The sequence below is a fragment of the Bubalus bubalis genome, chromosome 4 (assembly GCF_019923935.1).
Source record: "Bubalus bubalis isolate 160015118507 breed Murrah chromosome 4, NDDB_SH_1, whole genome shotgun sequence".
NCBI classification, from domain to species: domain Eukaryota; kingdom Metazoa; phylum Chordata; class Mammalia; order Artiodactyla; family Bovidae; genus Bubalus; species Bubalus bubalis.
Window position 1 is genome coordinate 71,366,466 of NC_059160.1, and position 24,541 is coordinate 71,391,006.

At 40.3% G+C, this 24,541-nt stretch overlaps 1 protein-coding gene across 2 annotated transcripts in view; it reads right to left on the reverse strand.

The window, feature by feature from the left end:
• Nucleotides 1–24,541, reverse strand: part of GNS (glucosamine (N-acetyl)-6-sulfatase) — a 49,796-nt gene that overhangs the window by 18,571 nt on the left and 6,684 nt on the right. For both annotated transcript variants that reach the window (XM_006073562.4, XM_044942514.2), the window contains exons 2-9: nt 19,781–19,840; nt 16,310–16,516; nt 14,321–14,386; nt 13,788–13,886; nt 12,005–12,172; nt 9,958–10,040; nt 8,554–8,672; nt 6,751–6,854 (exon numbers count right to left, since the gene is read on the reverse strand). In XM_006073562.4, the coding sequence (XP_006073624.4) occupies nt 6,751–6,854; nt 8,554–8,672; nt 9,958–10,040; nt 12,005–12,172; nt 13,788–13,886; nt 14,321–14,386; nt 16,310–16,516; nt 19,781–19,840 (906 nt within the window). The remainder of the gene's footprint in view (nt 1–6,750; nt 6,855–8,553; nt 8,673–9,957; nt 10,041–12,004; nt 12,173–13,787; nt 13,887–14,320; nt 14,387–16,309; nt 16,517–19,780; nt 19,841–24,541) is intronic.

Genomic DNA, 24,541 nt, shown 5'->3' on the forward strand with positions numbered 1-24,541 from the left:
AGTGCAGAAAATTTATCTCAACAATGCATCAGTAAGTTTCCTTAATAAGCACAAAACCTGGATGTTTAAATAAAAAAATCCTAGAAATTAAACACTGTGTAGCATTTATTCCTTGACATATCTCCTTGATTTACTGGATAATTTTCCTTCTGTACACAATATCTCTACCAGGTCTAAACCTGCATAGTCCAATAGAGGAGAGAACAGGAGTCATACGTGTAACTTAAAATTGTCTAGTGACCACCCTAGTGGCTCAGACAGTAAAGAATCTGCCTGCAATGCAGGAGACCCGGGTTCTATCCCTGGGTTGGGAAGATCCCTGGAGAAGGAAATGGCTACCCACTCCAGTATTCTTGCCTGGGAAATACCATGGACAGAGGAGCCTGATGGGCTATAGTTCATGGGATAGCAAATTGAGCAATTAATACTCTCACTTTCAATGATCACACTAAAGTAGAAAAAAAAGAGGTAAAATTTATTGCAAATGTTTAACTATTACTATTTAATATATAAGCAATACAAAAGAAAATGATGAGATTTTACTTTATAAAAAATTTTGAACCAATTATTTGAAATCTGGTATTCTGCATCTCAGTCTGGAGTATCCCATATATGTTCTGGCTCAACAACAACATGAACTTTTGTAGCAGAGGGCATAGGTCTAGAAGTCACATGGTCACAGGCTAGAAAAAGCCTTGGAATGATGAGACAATCCAGAGAAATGAAAGAACTAATGTTCACCAAGCACCTACTCCAGGCCAGTTCCTAACGCATATCTTCATTTAAGCCTCACCACGATTCTAGGAGCTTCCCCGGTGGCTTGGCGGTAAAGAACCCACCTGCCAATGCAGGAGATGCAGGTTCAACCCTTGGGTGGGGAAGATCCCCTGCAGAAGGAAATGGCAACCCACTCCAGTATTCTTATCTGGGAAATCTCATGGACAGAGGAGTCTGGTGGGTTACAGTCCATGAGGTCGCAAAGAATCAGACACGACTTAGGGACTGAGCATGCACGCACCATCCTAGGAAGCAGTATTTCCCCCATTTTACAGATGAGGAAACGAAAAGAGAAGTAACTGAAACAAAGTCAGCAGCCTGTAACTGGAAAAGCTGTCATTTACTAGAAATAAATACCAGTCAAGAAAACTATAGAGAAAACTCAGATCATCTCAGGAGAAGCCAAAAGGGGATTAAAAACAACAACATCAACAAACTAATCCTGCTACTTTTAATTTAAAAACAAAACCAAAGTGCAGACACAAAAGGCAAGAAGACTTCTTCTGAGTAGCAGCCAGGTTTCCTGGCTCCTGGAGAAGGAGTGATGGTTCCTGGAGGGCAGAGTAATATACATATCCTGGCTCTGAATCAATTAGTATAACTCTGCAGCTGTTGAAAATTAACCTTCAGTAGCAGGCAACTCAGGAAAAGCAATCCATGCGTTAGTGAGGATAAAAAACACAAAAACTATGTCTCTGGGGACTGGTGTTGGGCGGTATCTTTCCTGGTTCCAAGTCCCCCAGGTAGACTAAGCCACTTAGGAGACAGTCAACAAGAGTGAGTATGAATATGAAAGAGACCATGGCAGGAAAAGACAGACAAGCAGAGATACCACCTCCAGAATCAGATAAATGCAACAAGACTTCAAAATGTGGCTGACATATTTTCAATGATGTCCAGAACATGAATGAAGCCAGTCCCACAGGTATTATTAACATGTCCAAGGCACCAAAATAATAAAATGGACAGACATATAAAACAGTGACTGCCTGGCTCAGCCATCAGCTAGAGGTGGGAATGCCCTCTAGTGGCAGTCTGCTCTGTGCGTGTGTAGGGGCGGGGGTTGGGGGTGGGGAGAAGGTCTGCAAGATCCAGAGCAAACAAAGTTGCTAAGATTCAGCACAAGTACCATAAACACCATCCCCAGGACACATTCTTTCCAAGTGTCTACATAATCATATCTTCCCTAAAAATGATGGAGTTTTGTTTGACTACTGGGTTTTGTTTGACTAAGAAGTAGAGTCTCAAAATTAGCATACAATGTTAAGAGATGGGAGACTTCCAGTAGATACCAAGTGTAATTGAAGAATCTGAGAGAATTACCTCTCTCTGGTTTTTATACAGCCAAGAATTACAATGCATACTGTGAGCCCATCACCATAAGGATGTCTAGAAACATTAGCATTTCAAGATCCTAAAATGGTACTGCTTTTATCACTGAGTGTAAACCTAAAGATTCATTTATGCATTGGAACAGAAAAGGCTCTGACAAGACCAAGTAAATCAGTCCATAAATCACAGCCTCACAATTTATTTGGGAATGGTCCTAGGATTTAAGTATATAGACATTTTGATCAAATAAAAGGCCCTAAAAAACTGAGGCATGAGATCGAGGGATATCATATCTTGAACCTGCTTATTTTTTAGGTCTAGAAACTACCTAAAAGAACAAGGGCTCCCAGGACTTCGAACAGACATTTAAGCCCTGATGTTAAAAAGAGTTCATATAAGGCTTTCAAAAGAAGACTGGAAGCGTACCAGATAGCACCCCAAACCCATCTAGTGAGCAGCACTGAGAGCAGAGAACTCTACACATCTTGGGCTGCTTCACCTCGATTTGCCCCTCATCCCCCACTTCCCTAACAAGGAGTAAGCTGGGATGAGACCTAGTAACACTAGAGAATTCACACTTAGCATCTTTCCAATTTCACATGGGGAAACCAAGGCTTAGTCTAACCAGTCTTAAAGCCAGTAAGCGGTCTTCCTGACTCCCTGCTCAGTTCTGTTTCCCCTGAATCATGCTATGTCCTTTCCATTTTCCTACCAACATTTTCCTTTCTTAAAGCCCGAGAACTTCCACCACCAAATCTAAAGCCAGGTTAATGTTCCTCCAGAGGAGACGACCTCAACAGCCAGTGCTTAGCATCCGCCCATACCACCTGCCCCTGCTCTCCTCAACAGCCAACACAAAGCTAAAGCCACTGCTCAAATGTGCCCTGTTCTGGCCACCAGGCTGTTGCCAGCTCAGCTCATTATGCTCAACTCACCACCCCGTGACCCTCACACAGAACCTGCACTGAGACAGCCGCGCTGCCAGCGCAGGATGAATCAGCCACCGACGCTGACACTGTGTTAGATGCAAGTTGGAAATTTCACACTTCTCACCCACAGCTGTCAGCACAGAATGTCATAAACCATGTCATAAAGGACAGAGGGCTTACTATGTTAATTTCTACCGTACAGTAAAGTGATTCAGTTATATACATACAGAGATACGTTTTTTTTTTTTAATATTCTTTTCCATTATGGTTTATCATAGGATATTGAATGCAGTTCCCTAGGACCTTTAAACATTTTTTTGTTTTATATTGGAGCATAGTTAACAATGTTGTGTTTTTCTTTTGTTGGCTGTACTGCATGGCTTGTGGGCTCTTACTGCCCTGACCTGGGATGGAACCCAGGCCCTTGACAGTGAAAGCACCAAGTACTGACCACCGGACCACCAGGGAATTCCCCCAAACCCACGGATTTTTGAGAACAGTTAACTTTCAGACTTGGTTCTGCCACTTACTGTGCAACCTTGGTAATATCCATTCACACAACTTGGATGTCCACCATTGTACGTTAAGGGCTAGGTATTCTTTTTTTCATTGAAGTAGAGTTGACTTAGTATGTTAATTACTGCTGTACAGTAAAGTGATTCAGTTATACACATACAGAGATACGTTTTTAAAAAATATTCTTTTCCATTATGGCTTATCATAGGATACTGAATGTAGTTCCCTAGAGCACATAACAGGACCTTTAAAAATTTTTTGTTTTCTACTGGAGCATAGTTAACAATGTTGTGTTAGTTTCAGGTGTAGAGCAAAGTGATTCAGTTATACGAATACATGTATCTATTCTTTCTCAAATTCTCTTCCCATATAGGTTATTGCAGAACATTGAGGAGAGGTCCCTGTGCTATACAGTGGGTCCTTGTTTATTCACTGCGTAAGCAACTGCTTACATCTGCTTATCCCAAACTCCCACTAAGGGTTGGGTAGTCTAAGTTTGGATAATCCCTCTCAAGTAGGGACTCCTGGAGTCAAAAAGACAAACTCAGTCAGGTGTGTTAAGTGTGAGGCCAGCTGGGAACCTGGGAAAGGCACCCACTCTCTGTGGGGCAGGTATCTGCCTTGATGTCCCAGAGGAGAGCCCTAAACCAAAGCCCCAGAGGACACTAACTTAGCCGGGTGAAAGGGGCATGAGGTGGGCATGCAGACAGAAGCGGCCAGCTGCGCAAAGGTAAGGGGGTGAGAGAGACGTCTGGTCCAGGTAGGAGGTGAAAGGGGTTCAGCCCAACTGCCACCTTCTGCCCTTGAACCAGCTGAGCTCATTCTCCCTGTGCCTTCACAGGCACGGTCCCGCTGCTGAGGAGCCCTCCCACAGACCTCCGCGTGACTGAAGCCTTCCGATACCTGAGTCTCTGCCTAAATGCCTCAGAGGCTTTCGCTGATGAATGCAGCTCAAGTATCTGGCTCCCCCTTGACACAGGGAGTTAAGAATTAACCTTCCAATGACAGCTCTTGCTGTGACTCCCAGGCTCCTCATGTAGTGCGCTGGCACAGGAAGATACCTGCCTGAACCGCAGTCATGGTTGAGTGTGTGAATTCTGGTTAAGCGTCCATCAGCCAGACTGCCGGAGTTCAAATGCAGGGCTCTGCTATTCTTTAGCTACACCATCTTGGGCAAATCACTGAACCTCAGTTACCTCATCTATAAAACGGGGATAACTGTATTCATATCTCAAAAGGCTGTGAAGGTTAAGTGAGTTGATACAGGCAGTAACACTTGGAACAGCACCTGCTGCATCCTAAGTATTCAATAAAGGTTATTATTGTTGAAATGGCTTCCTAGGACCCGGTTTCACTTAAATGACTTACAGAAGATGAAGTTTCTGATTTTAGTGACACTGTCAACTTGAAGAAAAAAGGAACAGTCTGTTTCCTGGGCAGCTGGCTGACATCTGTGCTCATCAGCCTCCCTCCTCACACAGACGTAGTCCCATTAGCCCTCTTCCTGGGACACGCACATGGCTACAGATGTGCCTCCTCAATACACTCCCAACACCCAGAAAAAGCTTTTATGGTTGAATGGTCTTCCAGTCTTGTCCACCTCTCCTGAAAGGAGATGTCCGTTTAGAGGGTAATGGATTTGTAGTGGAAAGTGACTGGCTTTAGAAATGTGGGTCTTGAGAGGAAAAGAAAATTCAGAAGGCAATTATGAAGGCCACTTTACGTTTCTGAGAGAATTTAAACAGAATTCCAATCAAGAGCATTGTGAAAGGAAACAAGTAAATGGCAGACATTTAAACAAAGTAAACATTAAACCCTCAAATCAAATTCAAGTACACAGGATACCTAGAAATGCTGGCCTATCTTCCAATTTTAGCTTAAATGATCCATTTTCTTGATTTTTGTTTGTCTCTCTCACGGAGCTGGGACTGAAATTGTGCTATCCAGGAAGACGGTAAACATAACTGGTAGAGCCTATCAATTCTTCTCTCTCAAGGTTAGACCAGAGAGTTTGGATCAAGGTGCCCATCATCTGCCTCAGTATTAAAACCAGGTATGAAACCAGATGGAAATAGTAACAATAGAATAATGTGATCCTTTATGACAGTTTTAGGAAAGAGAATCAGTAAAGCAGAAAAGCATTATTAAGGAAGAGTCCCACAGAGAGGGACTAAATTCTCAGAAGACAAGCTTTCTGTAACCTTATATGCAGAGGGAGCTCAGACCAGGTGGACATCAGCCGGGAATACCTGGGAGCAGGCTGGAATGAAGAATCAGAATCTACATGTCAACAAGGCCCCCAGGGGATGTGCACACACAACAAAGCCTGAAGAGCCTGGCTCGACAGGGCTGTGGGCTCCAGCCTGGGCTGCCTCTCAAGAGTCATTGTGAACTTGAGGGAAAAAAAAGCAGAGACAGCATTTCTAGTCCAGTCCAAGTGATTCAATCCAAAACTTTCTGGATGTTGAGCCTTTCACTTTCACTTTCAGGAGGTAGTTTTAATGAGCACCCTGGGGAAGTGCAGTCACCATGTAAAGATTCAGTCTCAAGAGACAAGCGAAAGCTATTCGTGCTGATGTGATACATATACAAGGGGAAAATACAGAGAAGAGTGGGTGGCCAGCAGTTTACTGTTATTATATGTCAGACAGTGAAAGACAAATACTGTAAGATATCACTTATTTGTGAAATCTAGCAAATACAACAAACTACCAAATATAACAAAACATGGATATGGAGAACAGATACAGACACAGAGAACAAACGAGCGGTTATCAAAGGGGAGATGGGATGGGGAGGAGAAATACAGGAATGGAAGGTTAAAAGGTACAAAGTATTAGGTGTAAAATAAGCTACACGGATATACGGTACGACACAGGATATACTGTACAATACAGGATATACGGCCAATATTTACAAGTAACTCAATGGAGCACGGCCTTTAAAAACTGTGAATCACTATACTATATACCTGAACTTACAGAATATTGTACATCAAGTATACTTCAATTAAAAAAAAAAGAAAGAAATAAGAATCACCGTTTGCAAAGCTTATAAATACACTTGTAAAATCTTAAGCCAATCAGCCTTTATCCTCAAAGGAGGAGAGACAGAATAGGTCTCCTTTTGGGAGGAAAAGCTTTCTCTTCTCAGTCAAATACTACCTGTACATGGCATCACTGTATCAGGAACCTACCTTGCTTGTCTGATTTGGTTTGATCCCAGGCCCTCGAACCAATAGTGGAACTTTGATATCAAATTCATACAGCTGTCTTTTGTCTATTGGCAAAGAAAACTGTCCTGGAAAAAAAAAATGCATAGGGTAAAGATGGAGCCAAGATAGAAATGTCTCTCACGCATGCATTCATTCAATCAACAGTAAAAATAAAAAACAGCCTTGTTTTACTAATTATGGTGTCTTAGCAAAGAGCTTAAATCCCCCAGGGTCTCTAATTATTACAAGGCAGGAAACAGTGAGCTCATCTTCTTTAAATAAATGTCCAGAGGAACTCCCTGGCCTTAAATAGGCAAATACAACAAAAGGAATGACTAGAAAGTATTGAAGCACAAATATACATTATTTATGTATGATACTCCACCTGATCACAACTGAATGACGTTAGTCTAAAAGCTGTTAAATAAAGGAACAAAACCATTTATCCAGCCTTTCCTGAATAAACTGTACCTCAAGATAACCAAACAGTTGATGAGGCAAATTTCCTGAGGAATTCCAGCCAGTAAATTCAAAAGGAAGGACAGAGTTATGAAGTCAGATTTTTCAGTTTCTGAGGGAACTGATTTACGCACAATCATCAATGGGTGTTTCAGGCACAAGAGGTTCACAGGAGGAGCTCAGGTTGGTCCACATGAGCCATCAATCAGAAACAACATCTCTAAAGTGAGGCAACCAGACACCCAGGCTTCATGATGTGAAGCAGTAAGAAGTACACAGCAGCATCAATAAGAAGCATTCTTGTTGAAAAACACGCATTTCTATTAAGACTCTCGCTCTATCAATCTATAGAAAATGCTGAGTATAGATAAACAAGTTATCACATATGCAATTAGCCACATCTAGAATGTGATATTCTAAAGGACAGAAGACCAGTTTCTCCGATAAATCAGTGGCAAGAGACAGCCTTACAACACATAAAAAGTAAAGGTAGCGTATGGGTTTTATGTAGGTTCTGATACGTAATCAACTAATCAGACGCACAATCGAGTGCTGACGTATGGCATCACCACGTCTGGAGTGCCTTCAGAAACTTCTAGCTAAAAAAGAAACATGCAGAAGGAATGAGGAATTCAAAATACTGGCCCTGTGTCACTGAAAATTAAAGCTAGACAACGAAGGTTAATTTACTAGTCTTTACTTTGACTTTAAAAATATTCATAACAACACATGAAATGCCTAATCAATCTGCTCCTGTGCAAATATCAGATTAATTACCTTCAAGTTTAGGAAATTTAAGAGTGGAAAAAGAAGAAAATACTGATTTTTAGCTAAAGAAGGTCCAAGTAAAAAGGACGAAAGTCAAGGACACGGGGTTGACTCATACGGCAGTTGTGAAAAGACAAAAGCCACAAAAGAAAAACCACACATACCAAAAACCTAATTTCACAAGAAAGTTTTTCCCCAAGGCAACCCTCTCTTGGTCTTCTTGTGTAAAATGTCATACCCCTATTCTCTAAGATCCACTTATCTTTTAAATCAAGTTTAGTTTCTCACCTCTTTCATAAAGGCTGACTCCAACCCATCAAGCTTATTCTCTGCTTAGACTCCTTAGAACACCACATAATTTAGCCTGTCAAATGGCAAATAATGAACCTGGGTCTTTCCCCAAGGGAATGAGTTGGCCTTCTAACCAGAGGAGCCCTGAGGGCAAGACCCTCCCCTCTGGCCTATTCACCCCTGCAAAAGGACAGAAGCTCCCAGCCAGCGCCACTGACTGGCTGAGAACGGAAAGGCACTTCACCAAGGTCATGGTCTGCCCCTTACCTGTGTGATAGCCGTTGTCTGAGGTATAAAAGATGTAGGTGTTGTTGAGCTCCCCATTGAACTCCAATCGCTTGACCAGCTTCTCCACGAGGTCATCCACTGAGAGCAGAGTCTGCCACCTGAATGTGAAGAGAGGGCAGCAACAGCACCGCAGAGACAAAGGGCTGAGGTACTGCCATCTTGCCAGAACAGCAAAAGCCAAGTCCAAACAAGCCCCCAAACCCAAAACGCCCCCAAACTCCCTCCCAAAGAAACCCCTCAAAGCCACTCTTCCCCGAAAGCTCCAATCCCACATTTCCTTTCTTTCATTGTAAAACACAGATTAGAAAATTCCAGAACACTCCAAATTTAACTGATTCCACAGAAATAAATTAGGCTTTTTAAAAATGAATTAGCTTTATTATTTATCATAACTGGTGATGAGAATGAAAGACTATTGGTGTTGATGTATGGCAGACACCAACACAATATTGTAAAGCAATTAGCCTTCAAGTAAACAAACAAACAAACAAACAAAAACACCCACTACCAGAAGGCGAACTTGTCAAATCAGCACTGATTGACAGAGATGAATTCAGATAGACCTGTGCTGCGACAGTGTTTAACGGACTAAAAGGGGCCAGCAAACTACAGTCATGGGTCAAAGCTTGACCACATTCTTTGTGTTTTCAACTGTGGTACAAGACATAAAATATTACTGTTTTAACAATCTGTAAGTGGATAGGTCAGTAGGGTTCAGTATATTCACAGAGTGAAACCAATCTCCAGAACGTTTTTCACCTTGCGAATCTGAAACTCGACACCCCCAAAAACGACAACTTGTTGGCTGTTTTTATATGAAGTTTTACTGGAACACAGCCATGCTCATTCATTCTCATACTGTCCAGGGCTGCTTTGCACTCCAACAGCAGAGCTGAGCATCAGCAACAGACGCAAGATGGCCTACAAGCCTGTAATATTTACTTTCTGCCCCTTCACAGAAGAAGTCCGCCAATTTCTGATCTAAAACTAGATACACTGTAAGAGAAAGTAATGAACTTTTAAAAACCTGACTTAAAAGAATTTTCTCAAAAACTCAAAACAGCCAAGGCAGATATTTTGCTCTAGTCTAAGCCTTTAGGTCTTATGTAATTTTCTTTAGACATAGTGAAAAGAAAAATTTCAATCAAATGGCTCCAATATGTAACATTTTAACAAGTCAGAAAAATGGACTGTTTAATCAGTCCTGAGGGCTAAAGGCCACCTTACTACTAAATGCAGAGACCCCGTATCAGAGTCTCTCCCACCAACTTGCTAAGCTCTGATTTTTTTCTCAGAGATAACCACATGGTGCAGTCCTCTATTCATCGGTTGCTTCTGAGGGTCCTCAAAGACAACCCAGACTGAGAAAGGAGCAGCTCTTACCTTTTCCTAAATGCATTATCTAAAAACTGTATTGAAGAATTAGTCATTGGGGTCTTGGCTTGCCGAATTAACCAGTGCTTGTTCTAAAATTTAAAAGAAAAAAAAAGTTAGCACCAAGTCACCACAGTCAAAGTACTAGAGTAGATAAAAGGATCACTTGATATTTGAGCAAAAAGGAGCTAACTGGAGCCTGTTTAAGCAACTTCAGATTTTCCCTCCACCACCCACTCCCACCTCCCTTCTCTGTGTTTGTAAGGAAAAAAAAAAAATTCTGCAAATTATCACTCATTTTTTAGCTTCTTCCCAACCCCTCCCTAACAGCAGAAGGCCTGGGATCCTTCCTGAGCAGCATAAGACATTTAGAGAAAGATACTGGAAACTGACTAGATTACATTTGTAACTTGGAATCTGTGCTTGAGTCTGCCACTCAAACTACAAAAGGGTAAATACTAACTTTACCTTCCTCTAAGTTTTGCCTAATAAGTTATCATTCTATTCCCCTCTATCTTCCTACCTAAGGTATAGATCATTCTTAGACCTTGGGGGAAAAACCTTATCATAGCAATTTTCTAAAACTTCAAATCCAAATCTAGAGGCTTCTTCTCATTTAAATAAATTTTTTTTTAATTGCCAAATACTTTTGATTTTCTTCTCCCTATTCATACAACCCTAGGCTGCCACCATGCAAACTATGATCTTCAGTCTTCTTTAGTTAGTATGCTTGAAAAATGCTATACAGCATGTTCTCCTATTGCAAATTCATGTTAGAACATGAATAACTGAGAAATTCAGTAGCACAGTGACTTATTTAACCTTAAGTTGCTAAGCTTACTTAGCCATGGGAACTTGTGTGTACTTCTTTTGGAACAAAGAGAGACCAGCCCTTTGGTTTAAAACTCAATTCACTCAGTTTTAACATCATACACAGCAAGCACAGCCTATCATGTGCCAGGCAACGTGCTAAATGTTTCTACGTACAGACTCTTGAGAGTCCCCTGGACAGCAAGGAGATCAAACCAGTCAACCCTAAAGGAAATCAACTGTGAACATTCATTGGAAGGACTGATGCTGAAGCTCCAATATTTTGGCCACCTGATGCAAAGAGCCAACTCGTTTGAAAAGACCCCAGTGCTGGGAAAGATTGAAGGCAGGAGGAGAAGGGGACGACAAGAGGATGAGATGGTTGGATGGCATCACCGACTCAATGGACTTGAGTTTGAGCAAACTCCGGGAGATGGTGAAGGACAGGGAAGCCTGGCGTGCTGCAGTTCATGGGGTTGCAAAGAGTCAGTCACGACTGAGCAACTGAACGACAACAACAACTTGAATCCATTCAAGAGTTGCATGAGAGGTCAGGATCTCCCACTTCAGAGGGAAAAACGGAAGTTAAGCCTCTTACTAACCGTCAGGTCACTTAGTTAGAAAGCGGTAGTACTGAATCTAACTCCAAGACTCATTCTTTCTACCACCTCACGAGTAAGTAAGACTTCAGGGAAACAAGCATGAGGTGGTAGCAGTCTTGAGTCTTCAAACCAGTGAACTGCCTATCTCCTGGACCGAGGGAAGGCTAAGTGGCACTGGAGGCAAACAGCATTTAGGTCACAGCCCTTTATTACACTCCTTGCTCTGGTTCGCTTCTCCACCCAACTTCCCTTCCCAATCACATTACACTGCGTCACCACTCTTTTTCCTATGCCTCCACCCAGAGGAGAATGCTGCAGGCCCCATTCAGCCCCAAGGGACACGTCTCGGCCACTGCCGGGCAGGAGAGCCAGCGTGGAGGTGATCAGCAGGGACTGTAGGTAGGAAAGACAGCATTTCTCTACCACTCCCCGTGGACTCTCGAGCTGCTCACCGGGTGCATGGCAGGAAACTTACCTGGACTCCTGAAGCACGTGTATACTACCTAGTGTACTAGAGACAGGCACAGTTACCTCGAAAAGACTGAGAAGGAAGACCAACTACATGACTCAAAGGCCTCCTGACCACTGTATTATACACGCAATCACATCGAGCCTGGCTTGATGCAAGGCTGAGGGGAAGTTACCGTTCCATGGATGTTGAAGTTCTTGTTTCTTGGTGCAAAGACGTTCTGGAAGGCATTTTGGTATTGAGGTGCAGCTGTCCATGGCGAATGAGGCGCTGGGGTGGAGATCATCATGAAGAATGGCTCAGAGTTGGACTTGTAGTCCAGGAAGTCCAAGGAGACATTGGCCTGACACACAGAAAGATTGATCACCTCACCCTACCCAGCAGCTGAGGCCTAGATAAGTATCTGTTCTCTGTGAAAGGGGTGCAGGGGCCTATGAGCTTCTCCCAGTTGTGGCACAAAATCTACGTCACAGTCACTTGCAAGCGTGTTGCTGGAACGAATCATCTAGCTTTCAGGCAAACGCGTGAAAATACTGAAAAGCACACCCCTTCTTAAGAAAGCCGGAGAAGGAAATGGCAACCCAGTCCAGTGTTCTTGCCTGGAGAACCCCCATGGACAGGGGAACCTGGCAGGCCACAGTCCCTAGGGTCTCCAAGAGTCAAACAAGACTAAGCAACTAACGCTGACGATTTTACATAACCTAAAGGTTGTTATGCCTCCCATGAGGAAAAAAAAGAATAATTTGGCCATTACAGTATTAATTTACATTAATGCAGCTCAGAGCATATACATTTGATGCTTTAATGAATATAAAACAGAGTCAACCTAATTCACAATAGTGGGAAAAGTGAATTAAGTTACCATAATCTTACAAAAATGCTGTAGAAGGATATCCTAAGTTATGCCAGCTGAAGTTAAGCTAAGTGAATAATACTAAGTCCAAATATGCCACACCAGGGTTTTAATTTATCTGGATTTAAATTTTTCATTTGCTTCTCTGGAGACAGTTTATGAAAATCAAAGCTTCTCACATACATATATGCTATGTTTTTAATTGTTCTAGTTGATGTACATCTTCATTTATTCCCAACATGAAACTCAAAAGACACTATCAATTTCCTACCATCATCTCACCCATCTAACTTCACTTCAGCCCCGTCAGAAACTCTGTGGTTTCTCCAACACGCCAGGCACACCCATGCCTCAACACCTTCACACTTTTTGCTTCCTTTGCCTATGGCACTCTTTCCACTGATCTGTATAGCTCATTCTCATCTCCTTTAGGATTTTGCTTAAATACTATTTAAGTATCTTCCACGCTCTGCCTTATTGCTCTAACTCATCACCATCTAACAAGACAACACACATATGTGTAAATAAATCCACCCCTAAAAGGTGACGTCCCATAGAATCGGGGACTTTGCTTTATTTATTGCTTAGTACCAGCTCTAAGGGGTGCTGAAGTACTTGGTGAATGAATGCCCTTTGGGGGGTTGTCATTAGAACCATCTTAGACAGGAAAGGAGAGTCCCAAATTCATGTTCCCGTCTCAGTATTTTTTTTAATATATAATACTCAATGCCTGAAGGACTTCCCTGCCTCTATCCCCTTACCCTCATGATGAAGCTGTCATCCTGCAGCCTGTGAGTAAAACTGGGGTCAAGAGTAGGAACCCTTACAGGGTAAAACCTCTTCAAAGTAATCTCCACAGTATTAGAGATTAGCCTTTGGAAAAGGGATTTGCTGCTGGAATTTCAAAAACATTAGATCTGAGCCTGGCTTAATTACAAAGAAAAACACTCTCAGGAATCTTTAACCAGCTGAAAATATTCTTCAGCAGTTAGATCAAGTTATTATTCATGCTACTCAAAGTGAACAAATATAACTAAAGGTTTCTGAGGCAGAGTCTTTGGTTAAACATGAACTAAACTGCAAGGACAGAGCTTCAGGAACTCACCAAGACATCTGTCAGGTAGTCCGCACTGTAGTTCTCACCATGCTTCCGTGCCTTCCCATTGATAGACAGGGTGTAATTATAGTATTTAGAATTCTTTTCCTATTAAAGAGAGGAAAGCGAGTTGTCTTTTTTTTAAATGAGGCCAGCATACAAAATGAAAGTTGGAAACCATACTGGGCTAAACTGTACTCTGCTTAAACAGTGGTAAGCCATAAAAGGTAACTGCTCAAGTCAATACTGAATTAGACTTCTTGACTACGGTTTTATTAACTACGAGCAGAATTTCAATAATATGTTTAGTTAAAAAACCCAGAAACAGATCCGGTAGAACAGCAAAATATGTTGCTAAACCTTGTGGAATGCAAGAAAAATATCTCACAACAGAGTGACTCACAAATCAACAGACCTTCAAGGAGATGAAATGGCCAACCGTAAATGCACACTGAGTAACGCCAATATCAGAGCTACAGTAGAAAGTAAACAAGCATCTGTAGGGTTGTGTGTAACTGTCGCTGACTTCACTGTTCACTCACCAATGCATACCAGTAACTCCAGCCCAGAGGAACGTGTCCGAGTCCACCTGCATCTGGGGCTCCATACTGGAAAGCAAGACAAGCAATACATTAGAAGTTCATGGGATGTGACCAGACCAGAAAGAAACACGAAACTTGTCAGAATCTTTTTACATCAGTGCCTGAAACCCAGTTAAGTGCTCAATTCCCACAAGTACAAAAATCAATTGAAAAGGGAAGAACACTAAAGACCTAGGAATTTCTGAAGCATAAGTTGGCAAATTATGGTTGGTCGGCCAAATCTAGTCTGCCAACTGTTCTGGATGGCTGGCAAGCTAAGAATTTTCTTCCAAACATTAAAAAATATAAATACTAAAACAAACAAACAAACAAACCCAAACCAAACAAAATCAAATATACTTGAATTAAAAAAAAAAAATCAAAAGAGGATTATTTTTGTGACAGTTTGCCTGAAGTTTAAACTTCAGTGATGGTGAAGCACTACTGAAACACAGCCACACTCCCTGGTTTCCGCAGGCCTGTGGCTGCTTTCCAGCGACAATGACACAACTCAATAGTCACTACAGACATATGGCCTGCAAAAGCCTAAAATATTTACTCTTCGTCCTTTACAGGAAAAGGCAATATAGCTAAAGCCACAGGGCTCATCTGCTGAGCTACTGACTGCATAGACTGAATGTCTAGCCAGCCTTGTGGCCAACAGCCCAAATCAGGCTATAAGCTCTCAGTCTATCACTTCAGCTCTCCTGCTGATGAAGTCCATTTTTGCTACTTTATTTATGTTTATTTTTTGACCATGCCACATGGCATGTGGGATCTTAGTTCCTTGACCAGGGATTGAACCTGCACCCTCTGAATTGGAAGCTCGGAGTCTTAACCACTGGACCACCAGGGAATTGCCCAGAAGATTACATTTGGACTCAATTTATCTGATTAGATTAATTAAGTGAAGAGACCACAAAGCCATCCCATTTTATCTTGACAAGGCTTAATACTGTCCATTTAACGCAGTACCTCTAAGAACTAATTCTTTGTATTTTGAAGAATTTCTAATTTTGTGTATGTTAGAAGATCTTCAATATGAAAAGTAGTGTATGTTCTCTTTATGACCTGTAGCCATAACCCACCACATTTATTGCTCACAATTCTTTTCAAACTGACTCATTTTTCATCAAACCCACAAAGCTGCAAATTCCCCCAATTATTACAGGCAGGGAGAGAATTAACAAAATTCAGATCAGATATTAAGATCTCTAGCAACCACAGATAAAGTACATAAGAAAACATACATGTTCTCTTTGTCCTGAATCCCACTTTTACTTTAAAAGATAATCCCAAACACTCTCAAACACATTATTTTCATTAAGCCTGAACCCTGACTAAATGCTAAGGCCAGGGTGGTGGACGCAGGCCCTGAAGTCTGGCCTGGGCAGGTCACAGTGAGGCCTCCCTTCATCCCAGGCTTTCAAGGCCAGCATGCTAACCACTCAGGCACATACTTCAATGGCCTGAATGTCTCAGGTTTGGGTGCTCTTCCTTCATCACTTATCTCCCCACAATCTGTTTCCAAAAAATGGGTTAAGTTGTTATTATTCAGGAAAGAAGCTCAAAGGAAAAAATTCTTCACTCTGGTCCTGATAAAGGAGAACTGGAAACAAAGATACCATGACAGCCATGTGACAAGCAGAATTCTTGAGGAAGAAAGGGAAGATGTCTCAAACCACAGTGGTCTGAGACTATTTTAAAATAAATGCTCCAGAGACTGTTTGAAGAAAGAATAACCACCATGTCCAAATCCTGTAAATTACATTCATGTAAATAAGTTCCTATTTAACAGGTAGATTAAGAGAAATGCCAGATACCTGAAAACCCTTTAACATGACTTGAATGGATACTAATTTAAAAAAAAATTAACATGAATTATATAAATTCACATTTCAGGAGCTGTTATTAAAAAACAAAAGGGAATAATTAGATCGTTCAACATACCTCATTTAAGTATTTCCCTGCAAAAAAGGTCTGATAACCACACATTGATCTGAGAATTGCTGGGAAAGTATTCGGTTCTTGGATCTTCTGCCAAGACTTACTACTGCAGTTTCCCTCCAGAGTGTTGTTAACCACGTGATGATTGTGTGGGTACTTCCCTGTCAGGATGCTGGCTCGGCTTGGGCAGCAGAGAGCACTTGGCACATACTACAAAGGGAAGAGAAGCAACAGAGACCGAGTTACACAAGACAGATGGATTTCGCATCATTTGTAATCAGAATAAAGAAAGCTGCTCAATTCCCCTAACTTTAAATCTCTAGTTTCCTGTGGAATAGGGATTTTCTTTATATATGACACACTTCAGAGCTGCTTTAAGTTCTCTAGTGGAGACAGGAAACAGAACAACCAAGAGAACACACCTCTTTTTCCGCTAGTTTCTTTTTACAGGATAACCTGAAGTTGTTCTAATCTCATTGGCCAAAGAAATTTTACGTACAAGGAACACAGCATGCTGGGAGCGAGGTCCTGAACAAACATGAAGAATACTCCTCCAATCTAGGGCAGCTGAGAAGTAGGGAGTCATTTTCAGGCTGATCTGGAGTTTTGTAGATTACCTGCATCACTTTAATACACTGAACACAGATTTTTTTTTTTCCCTACTCTAATTATGTATCCACTAGCTCCTATCATCAACAGAATTACCCTATTTGACCTAGTAATATTTGTCTAGGTCCTAACACTCATTACCTATCCATTTTACAGAAGGGTAATAGTAGCTTATACTCACACCAGCAGGGCAGGAATGCTCATTTTGCTCATTTGAGCACACCCTTGCCAGAATTACATATTATCCCTTTGAAATAATTCACATGTCTTTGGCCTTTCAAATTGGAATTGGCGTTCTTAAATACTGGTTAGGATATACATTCTCCACATGCATACTGATCAATTATGTTCATGTGAATGGTCTGTTCACATGCTTTGCACATTTTCCCCTCCTGTCATATACTTTTTTTTTTTTTTTTAGACTTCCCTAGTGGCTCAGACAGTAAAGTGTCTATCTGCCTACAATGCAGGAGACCTGGGTTCAATCCCTGGGTCGGGAAGATCTCCTGGAGAAGGAAATGGCAACCCACTCCAGTATTCTTGCCTGGAAAATCCCATGGATGGAAGAGCCTGGTAGGCTACAATCCATGGGGGCTCCAAGAGTCCGACACAACTGAGCAACTTCACTCACTCACTACATAAGCTTTAAGGAAGGGTTCAATAATGCTACAAATACTTCCCAGTTTTTACTTTTGCTTTTTAATTTGGTTGGATGTTTGACTTTTGTAATTTTCACACTGGCAACTCTTTTAATTCTTCTCCTTTTTTATTTCCTGACCTATTTTTTGGCCAATGCTACGCTGTTAACTGGATCTTCATATTACATTTCAGGGTCTGGTAGAGATATCTCTTTAAAATTTTTACCTTGATTATTCTAACCTACTTATTATTCCAGATAATTCTGGAATCACTAAATTCAGCCTAAAAAGAATCCCACTGGGATTCTGACTAGAATAAGCATTTTATAATGTGTCTCCCCACAGAAAATGATGTGTATAACTATGCATGAAGTACTCTGCTGCTGTGCTGCTTCAGTCGTGTCCGACTCTGTGCGACCCCATAGACGGCAGCCCACCAGGCTCCCCTGTCCATGGGATTCTCCAGGCAAGAACACTGGAGTGGGTTGCCATTTCCTTCTCCAATGCATGAAAATGAAAAGTGAAAGTGAAGTCGCTCAGTCGTGTCCGACTATTAGCAACCCCATGGACTGCAGCCCACCAGGTTCCTCTGTCCACAGGATTTTCCAGGCAAGAGTACTGGAGTGGGGTGCCATTGCCTTCTCCATTAAGTACTTTATCACTCACCAAATATTCTAACTGCATTTATAGGTCTTAACCATTACTGGACACCACTAGCTATTCCTAGAGTCTATGTTTTCCTGCCTTTAATCAGTGGGATCACCTCTCCCCCAACTTCATCTTTCTCTAACTAGTTACATGGAAGAAAGTTATTTACAGCTTTTCATTTCTAACGTACTAAATTCTATTAATTTAAAAGCTTTCCAACAACTCTCTTATGATTTCTAAGTAGAAACTTCAGACAGTGGAAATAACAATTTTGGTCTTCCCAAGACTTAATGCCAATGACTAGACAGTTCAGTAGATGATTAAGTGAGAGATACTGGGCTCTTGTTGTCTTCCCTAAGAACAGTACCCTGAGACTTTAATCTTAACTATAAGTTGTGCTATTTGTTTGAAATAGTCATCATAGTGTATTCTTCTAATGGTTTAACAAATTATAAGAAAAGGGGTGCCAACATTTCAGATGACTTTTTTTTTTTTTTGGATGCGGACCATTTTTAACGGTCTTTCTTGAATTTGTTAAAATACCGCATTTATGTTTTTGTTTTTTGGCTGCAAGCACGTGGGATCCTAGCTCCCTGAGCAGGAATCAAACTCTCACCCCCTCAATGTTGGAAAGCAAAGTCCCAACCACTGGACCACCAGGGAAGTCCCTCAGAGGACTTTTAAACATCTACTGAGACAACCATCTAATTTTCCTTCTTTTAACCATTGCTGGTGGACGATGTAATAACCACCATTATGCAGTGGTACTTACTACAAGTCAGGCATTGATATAAATGCTTGCTTTACCTGTAACAATCCATTTAACCTCTGAGATAGGCTTTAGTATTCCTATTTACAAATGGGGAAACCAAAGGCAAAGAAGCTTAACAACTTGCTCAAGGAAGTATAGCTAGAAGAGAGACAGCAAGAACATTCAAAACATGGTGGTCTGGTTCCAGAGTCTGTGCTCTTCACCACAACACTGTGCTGCTCTTCAAAGGATTTCCTGACACTAAGCTATGCTACCACTGACTTGGTTATGAGCATGGTTCCTGAATTTGATTTGTTAGTATTTTGTTTTGGATTTTTGCATTTATGTTTATATATGAACATATACACATGTATTAATATTATGTATATGCATGCACACACATATGCATAGTTGTTACGTTTGTTCTGTTTTGTTGGTATTATCTTTGCTAGGTTTGACTAAAAGGGTTAACTGGGCTTTGTAAAGTAGCCTACAAGCTTTTACCATGGAACACTTTACAGAGTACAAACGATACCCAATTCTTCCAATCCGTTTTCAAACCTCCAATGATGAAGGTTTAAATAAACTTCTCTAGTTCTGAGCTGCAGATCAGAATGGCTTACAAGATACCTGCCATAAATCTTCAATAGTTAAGTAGTAATATTTCAATTAAAAGAACTTACATCACATTAAATAGAATCCTTCCTTCAGATCAGGCATTTAACTAGAAGAAAAGCCATAAGAATTACAGTAGACTACTCAAAAGAGTGTTTCTTCTTAGAATATAAACACAGAGTTTAACAAAATTAAATCAGCTTCAAAACTTACAGCACTGGAGAAAGTCATTCCCATTTCTCCGATGAGAGCCTTGGTTTTCTTCAGTGGTGTCTGTAAAATAAATAAATATTCATCAAACAATTTCTTCCAATAAACTAAAACACACAAGACAAAATTTGTGTTTTTTGATTACTCTCAACCTTTTATTCCCAAATGATCAGCTCCATCTGACACTAAGAAACAGCTGAGAGTCCCGTGTCATTCAAGAGATGAACCCAGTAAGTTTGATTTCAGTCAGTTAGTGAAAGTGAAAGTGAAGTTGCTCAGTCATGTCCAACCCTCAGCGACCCCATGGACTGCAGCCTTCCAGTTTTGTCCTGTGCAAAAGTTCAGGTAGTTAGAATGCTTGCAGGAAGGGAAAGTTCACAGCTGATGGCATTATTCTAGCAATGCTGATTTCAATGTAATGAGATCTTGATGCCCTTCTTTCATTTATCACCAGTCCCCTTACAAAAAGATGGGGCATATCTACCTTCATTAATTCATCTTTACAAGCAGAATGTGGAAAATGATATGAAAGGAGCCTTTCACCCCTTAAAACAGAAATAAAACAACACTTAGGTTCTAAAAGTCAGACAAGGCCCCCAAACTGACTCAAATATCAGTCACTTGGCAGTACAGCTCATGCACACTTTCTGAGTATAAGCTCATGACCCTCTGCACTAGACCAACCACCACCTCAGGTAAAACTTGAGCCAAAGGGCAAACAGATCTACACAGAACCTCATCAAGCAAAAGAATAGTCAGAAATTAGTTTATATCCTTGCTTTTTATCTTTTGCTCAAAATTTAAGATCCTGACAAGTATAGAAAACAACTAGTTTCCAATCCTGTGGTGTTGGTCATTTAGATACAAATAATAGTAATAAATACTAATAATCTTTATTCAGATTCCAGACAGCAAGAAAGGACAATCTGAAGAAGCTCATTTTAGCTGTATTATGAGAGTCAGTTCATGATGATTCTGAAGTGCCTTTGAAAGCTGAGACCATACTGAACAGTTTAAAATGTATTTTGTTGTGTAAAAATTCCTTACAGACTAATAACCCAAATACACAATTGTATTAATAATAGGGTCATTCTCACTGTATAAAAGTTACCACCATTTTTTTTAACCACCATTGTTTTATACAGATGTTAGAAAACCTAAAGATCCATTAGCTTGAGAATTTTCATTTATTCAAGAACTCTGAAAAAGCATTTGAGAAAACTCAACATCAATTTACGATAAAAATTCTCAAAGTAGATAGACAAGGAATGTGCCTCAACATAATAAAGGTCATATGTAACAAGTTCATAGCTAATATCCTATTCAGCAGTGAAAAAAGTGAGTCTTTCTTCTAGGATCAGGAACAAGACAAGGATACCCACTCTCGCCAATTTTATTCAACGTAGTTTCAGAAGTCCTAACCACTGCAATCAGAAAAGAATAAGAAAAGAAATTCAAATTGCAAAGGAAGTAGTAAAACCGTCACTGTCTGAAGATGACATGATACTATGCATAGAAAATCCAAAGACATCACCAAAAAACTACTAGAGCTCAATGAATCTGGTAAAGTTGCAGGACACAACAGTAACATTCAGTTAATAAAATTAATATGGTGTTGCATTTCTGTACACTAACAATGAATTATCAAAAAGAGAAATTAAGGAAACAATCTCATTTATAATCACATCAAAAAGAATAAAATACCTAGGAATAAACCTACCAAAGGAAGTCAAAGACCTGCACTCACAAACTTGTAAGACAGTGATGAAAGAAACTGAAGAAGACACAAACGGATGGAAAGATACACCTGACTGATGGATCAGAAAAATTAATATTGTTAAAATGACCAAACTACCCAAGGCACTCTACAGATTCAATGCAATTTCTGTCAAAATACCAATGCCATTTTTCACAATACTAGAACAAACAATTTTTCAATTTGTATGAAAACACAGAAAACCCTGTATAGCCAAAATAACCTTGAGTAAAGAGAATGGAGCTGGAGGTACCATGCTCTTTTGATTCAGACTATACTACAAAGTTACAGTAATCAAAATAATGAGACTGGCACAAAAACAGTCATGTAGATCAAAGGAATGGAAAAGAGAGACAGAAATAAACCCATGCACTTGTGATCTATTAATATATGACAAAGGAAGCAAGGATATTCAAAGGAGAAAAGACAGTCTCTTCAATAAGTGGTGCTGCCAAAACAGGATGGCTTCATGTAAGAGAATGAAATTAGGACATTGTCTCCCACCATATGCAAAAATAAACTCAAAATGGACTAAAGACCTAGATGTAAGACTGGAAACCATAAAAATCATTAAGGAAAAGAGAGGCAAAATGCTCTCAGACATAAATAGTAGGAATATATTTTTGGATCTGCCTCCTAAGGCAAGAAACAAAATAAAAAACACATGGGACCTAAGGAAATTTAAAAGCCTATGCCCAACAAACTATTGACCGAACAGCAACAACAAAAAACCACCTACGGAATGGAAGAAAATAGGGGCAAATAGTATGACTGATAAGAGATTAAATATATAAACAGCTCATATAACCCAGTAGAAAAAAAACCAAACAAACCCTGATTAAGAAACAAAAGACCAGGGCTTGCCTGGTGGCTCAGTGGTAAAGAATCCACTTGCCAATGCAGGAGACAAGGGTTTGATCCCTGATCCAGAGATCCCACATGCCCCGGCGCAACTGAGCCTGTGTTCCACAACTACTGAGCCTGTGTTCTACAGCCTGGGACCCACAATTACTGAGCCCACGGGCTGCAACTACAGAAGCCTGTGTGCCCTAAAGACCATGCTCCCCAACAAGAGACGCCCACACACTGCAACTGGAGAGTAGTCCCCGCAAGCCAAACTACAGAAAAGCCCGTGCAGCAATGAAGACCCAAAACAGCAAAAAAAATTAATAAACTTATTTTAAAAAAAGAAACAGATGACCTAGACTGACATTTCTCCAAAGACATACAGATGGCCAGACACATGAAAAAAGATGCTCAACATCATTAATCAGACAAAAGCAAATCAAAACCACAATAAGATACTACCTAACACCTGTCAGAATAGCCATCGTTAAAAAAGACCACAAATAACAAATGCTAACAAGGATGTGGAGAAAAGGGAACCCTTGTACACTGCTGGGGGAAATATAAATTGGCACAGTCACTGTGGAAATAGAACGGAGGTTCCCCAAAAAAACTAAAAATAGAACTACCATATGATCCAGCAATTCTACTCCTGGATATATACCTGCAGAAAACAAAAACATTAATTTGAAAAGATACAGGCACCCTAATGTTCATAGCAGCATTATTTACAACAGCCAAGACATGGAAGCAACCTAAGTCTCCACCAGCAGATGAATATATAAAGAAGATGTGGTATATATCTACAATGGGATATTACTTAGCCATAAAAAAGAATGGTATTTTGCTATCTGTAACAACCTGGAGGGTACTATGGTTAGTGAAATAAATCAAACACTATATGTTATCACTTATATGCAGAAGCTAAAAAATAAAACAAACGAATGAATATAACAAAAAAGAAAGGGATTAACAGATACAGAGAACAAAGTAGTGGTTTACCAGTAGGGAGGTGGAAGTGGGAGGGCCAAGACAGGAGTAAAGGATTAAGAGGTCCAAACTACTATGACTAAAATGTATAAAATAAGGTACACAGAAACACTGCACAGCACATGGAAAACAGCCAATATGGTATAACTATAAATTGAGTATCATCTATAAAAATCTTGAATCATTATGTTGCACACCTGAAACATATTGTAAACCAACATACCTGAACACCAAAAAAAACCCCACTATAGCAGTCAGAACAGAAATGGTATAAAAACAGAGACATAGATTAATAGAACAGAATAGAGATCCTAGGAATAAATCCACACACTTATGGTCAATTCATTTATGACAAAGGAGTCAAGAATATACAATGGGAAAGGAATATACAATAAATGTTGCTGGGAAAGCTGGACAGCCTCATGAAAATCAATAAAGCTAGAACACTCTTTCATACCATACGCAAAAACAAACCCCAAATGGTTTAAAGACTTAAATATGACACCATAAAATTCCTAGAAGGAGGAGGCAAAACACTCTGACATAAACTGTAGCAATATTTCCTTATATCAGTCTCTCAAGACAAAAGAAATAAAGGCAAAAATAAACAAACAGGACCTAGTCAAACTTACAAGCTTTTGCACAGCAAAGGAAATCATAAACAAGAAGATAACCTATGGACTGAGAGAAAAGAGCTGCAAACAGTGGGACCCACAAGGGGTTAATTTCCAAAATATACAAATAGATCAGTATCAAAAAAACAAAAACCCAATCAAAAAGTGCAGAAGACCTAACAAGATGTTTCTCCAAAGGAGACATACAGATGGCCAACAGGCACAGGAAAAAATGCTCAACATTGTTTAATTATTAGAGAAATGTAAATCAAAACTACAATGAGGTATTACCTCACATCTGTCAGAATGGCCATCATCAAGAAGTCTACAAATAATGCTAGAGAGGGTGAGGAGAAAAGAGAACTTTCCAACAATGCTGGTATGAATGTAAATTGGTACAGCCACTATGGAGAAAAGTATGAAGGTTCCTTAAAAAACTAAAAGTATAATTACAACATGATCCAGCAGTCTCACTCCTCAGCATGTATCTGGAAAAGACAGTCTAAAATTTGCAAAGATACATGCACCCCGATGTTCACAGCAGCACTATTTACGACA